Source organism: Melopsittacus undulatus, chromosome 4 (assembly GCF_012275295.1).
Source record: "Melopsittacus undulatus isolate bMelUnd1 chromosome 4, bMelUnd1.mat.Z, whole genome shotgun sequence".
Lineage (NCBI taxonomy): Eukaryota > Metazoa > Chordata > Aves > Psittaciformes > Psittaculidae > Melopsittacus > Melopsittacus undulatus.
Window position 1 is genome coordinate 96134320 of NC_047530.1, and position 4244 is coordinate 96138563.

A 4244-nucleotide genomic window follows, 5' to 3' on the forward strand; every position below is an offset into this window, starting at 1 on the left:
ATAGGAAAGTCAGGTAAGATGTATTAAAACATACAAATCCTTCTCCATTACCCAAACTGAAGTTCAGGTGACCATGGTCAATTACACTGTACAAGTGCATCCTATATAGAGTTGACACACATAACTGTTCAGATTTTATTTATATGCAATGAAAACCATTCTTTTAACATGTCCATCTAGACTAAACTTAATAACTTTGCCCTTCACCATGGGAAATTTTGCAAAAGCAATTTCTGCTATGGCTTTTCACCCTCCAGTTCCCTGGACTACCAATACTTTAAAAAAAAAATAAAAATATTAACATCAAATAAAATACTAAGAGTGACATCACATCCAATAAATTTTAATATCATTTAATACAAATATAAAATTGTTCGTTTTCACATTTAACTTAAAATAATAAACATACTCTTCCAAATCAGACATGAGGTTCCAAGCACACTATACATCACAGTATGCAACAACTTTTCTCCTCTGCCTGCCCCTTTTCATTTTCACTATAATGCATATACAGGGTGACATTGTTTGTCCATTTTGTTCTGAATAACTGGATGGAAGGAAGGATGAGGGAGAAAGTGTCGATGGTAGTAGGGCAGCTCATTTGCCATGAAGTGGTAGGTACTTTGCGATGCGTCATATCCGGGAAAGGAGAAGCCGAACTGCACAGCAGGCATCGGGGCAAAAGGCAAGAGTCTCTGGTGCTGAGAGGCAAAGGGGTAGCGGAACCCATCCTGGAACAGAGCCGGGGAGGTGCCTGCGGGGAAGCTGTAGAGTGGAGCAGGAGCCACGAGGCTGTGCTGGTTGTCCTGTATCTGCCTCTTCAGCTTCATCCTCCTGTTCTGAAACCATGTCTTGATCTGAGCAACGATAAGAGCAGGGTGGAGGGTGAAGGAGACAAATTAGGGACTTTGCTTAAAAAATAACACGCACACTATGAACAATTGTAGCTCAGCTGCTTCTGCCATTTTCTACTTTAGCTGACAAAGGTGGACTTTCGCCCTAGTTGACAGAAGGCAGAGGATCTGGGGGGTGTAGAAAGGAAGAGTGACTGCTTTCAGCAAATTTAGATTAATCACTGAGTCTTCAAGACCCTATACAAGGTTCGCAAGGTTTACACAGATCGCTGCACATCGAGGACAAGCAGCTTATCTTACTAAAAAAGAAAGGAACCTCGATACCTTCCCTTTAGAAAGTGTCCCCAAATTCCAGGCTGCTAACTCGTTAATACCCGGCCCACAGACCCGAATAAATCCAGCTGAAGACAGCTACGTCTGTTCAGTGCAAAGAAGGCCGAAGCAAGACTGCCGAGACCGAAATCGGAATCCGCTTCCCCTGGAACCCACCTGAATCTCCGAGAGCTGCAAGGCAGCAGATAGCTTCCTCCGCTCCAAGGCCCCCAGGTACTTCTGGCGCTGGAAGGTCTTCTCCAACCTGCAGACCTGGTCCGAGGTGAAGGCGGTCCGCGCCCGCCGCTGCCGCACCCGGCTCTCCCCCTCGGTCGCTGCAGCGGCGCGCTCCCCCCCCGCGCTCTCGCTCTCGTAGCCCGAGGACTCGTCGGCGCTCAGCCAGCCGCTGTCGGGGGCTGCAAACGAGGAAGAAAGGGGCACCGGTTAGGCCTTTTCCCCGGCTGAGGAGAATGCCTCCGCCTCCCTTCGTCTGACAAGCCGTTGCACAGACGGGAGCCAAGGTCCCCTGTTCTGCTCCCTCCCCTCCCCACCCGCCACACCCCTCTTTTTCCTCCCTGTCCCTTCTCAGCCACCTGGCTCAGACGGGTACGCTTCGGTAGGCTCCCGGGAACTGTCTCGGCCGGGTTCGGCTGAGCAGGGCTTGCTGTCCTCCGGCTGGCTCGGCTGCTGTCCGCCCCTTCGGGGTTCGGCTCTGACCACGAGTGGGGTACTGCAGAGGGAAGTGGGGGGTCGTGGAGGAGGTGCGCAGCAGATGTGAGGCCTGACCCCTTGGGGCTTGGTCTCAGCCGAAGGAAGCTGGGCTTGGCTCATGGTGAGAGGGGCTAGGGGACCTACGAGCTCGGCGCGCTCTTATATGCGCGCTCCGGTCCCGGGTGGGCTCGTTTGCAAGTGTGAACCCACATCAAAGTGGGAATAGAGCAGAGATAACAGCTGCCAGCATGGAGGAAAGTTCACACGTCTGGCAAATGTCTATAGCCCCTGGCTCCAGCGTGTCTGCGGGGCCGGGGAGACCCCCTTGAAGTGCAAACCTGCCCCTCTCCCCCGGCGAGCTCGGCAAGGGCAAGCCCAGCCCCGCAAACGACGTTTAAAGATGCCGACGGTGCCGATAACAGCTCCGTTTTACCCACTTCCTTTTCAGCCATGGGGTCCCACATTACGCAAGTACCCCAAACCAGGCCAGAAACGGGCCGGACTAGCCTGTGCCGTCGGAGCACAGGGCGAGGCCAGGGCAGGGGTAAGGGTGAGGGGTAAGGTAACTCTGGTAGGGCCTGCCAGACCCGGGCATTGCACCTCGGGGGAGCTGCGGAGACCGGCATCCCTGGGAAAAGCGGTGGGGGGCAGCTATCAGGAAGTCCCTATCCCCCAGGCTGAGCCCTCACTCCCGGGGACCGCGGCCGGCTTAGGGGGGTTAGCAGAGCTGCGGGACCTCTCAGCTTGAACTTGGCGCCGTCTGTCTAGCCAGAAAACGCAACCGATCTCCCGAAAAGCTCAACGATCAAAGCCTAAGTGAGCACCGAAGCTCGCACTTCATCAGCTTCAAACTATCCAAATCCACACGTCGCTTCCCGAAAAGGACCGTGAACTGGTAATGCAGGGAGGACACCAGGACACACCCACCTTCAGCGCACCCACCCCCGGCAAAGCCGGGGAAAAGTCGGGGAAAGGCAGGATGGTGAAAGGGGTATCCCTGCCTCTCAGCCTGTCACCGGGCCCTTCTTGTGTCCGACTTCTACCCGGCTTTTAGCCACTCAATCGAAAAAGTCCGCACAGACCACAACCCCTCTGGCAGCAGCGGTACAGTGATATTATGTTGTCTGTATACTATCACTATACAGTGATAGTATGCTGTCTGTAAAGATCAGGGGAAGTGGCTGCCATTGCTGTAACTGAGTAAAAGCACAGACAGGACCTCAGTTTCCACTAAACTCCTGAGGGTTCTCGCTGGGATGCACAACTGAAAGGAGTGGGCGTCATGTAGCTGGGCCTAACAGGGCAGGAGCTTGTTTCTTTCTAAGAACACAGCCAGATACTCAAAAGTAGATGCGAGTTTTATTTCTGTAATAAAGTCTATCACTTTAACTGCCCTGATCTTTAATAGATCACGGGAGAAAATTGTATTCTTGGTATCCATTTTCGTTGTTTCAAGTGTTCCCCTTACTCCAGGGCTGTGGGAATGGTTGGTGCGTTATTGACAATCCCCCCCCACCCTCGAAGATCCTGCTGTTTATCCCAGCTCTGGCCCCACGGAGTGATAAAGCCCAGGTACGAAGAGCAACGCAAATGCCTTACCATGCCCACCGAGGGCAGGAGCTGGATTCTTTCTGGAGTTTTGCTTGTGATAACAGCCCCTAAGGGCAGGGATGCGGCAGGCTGTGCTTTCCTCGATACTGCTCTTCGGGGTGCTGGGCACGGCACAAGTCAGTGCAAATTCCCAAGCAGCTGAACACTGAGCTGGACACCAGACTCCCTCTCTGGTTTGAAACACATACCTGTGAGTGGCACTGACCCAGGCAAAACTGCCATAATGGGAACATTCGTAAACTCAGCTCAGTCAATCAGGGATAGGTCACTTGCTACTCCCCAGAAGAGCTGAATGCTTGCATATGCGTTTTAATAGCTTCTGAATGTATGAACTATTCCTAAACTGTTCCACCTGTGCATGGTACCTTTTGTTCTGGAGCAAATACACCACTGTACTTACTGTCTCCACCTTATTTCAGAACAACAATTTCTTGAATAACTCCATGTGAGGACAAATCCAAGCAGAGAAACTCAGACTCCACCACATATAAACTTATGCACAGTGAGCTGTCCTTTGCAATGCTGTCTGCAGAGCCTAGTTCCCTTCTAAAACTAAATTTGGAGGTAGTATCTGACCACCACCATGATTCAGAAACTCTTAAACTGAATACACACCTATCTAGCAAACAAGGTGCCCCTACATCTGTACTCCAGCAGGTGAAATTTATGCCAAGCCAGGCAGTCCTGGGTCCCCTGTGCCCTGCAGTCCCCGACCCAGATACACAGTGACACCAAGGAACCATCTAGGGAGAGACA

General features: G+C 52.0%; 1 protein-coding gene across 1 annotated transcript; it reads right to left on the reverse strand.

Annotated features, from left to right (window-relative positions):
* Positions 1 to 497: 497 nt before the first annotated feature.
* On the reverse strand, positions 498 to 1997 carry LOC115945658 (homeobox protein vent1-like). Its single transcript, XM_031044625.2, has 3 exons — positions 1760 to 1997; positions 1344 to 1582; positions 498 to 857 (listed from the first exon to the last, which is right to left on the reverse strand). Exons 1-3 carry the CDS (start codon positions 1995 to 1997, stop codon positions 498 to 500), a joined length of 837 nt encoding a protein of 278 aa, XP_030900485.2.
* Positions 1998 to 4244: the final 2247 nt, after the last annotated feature.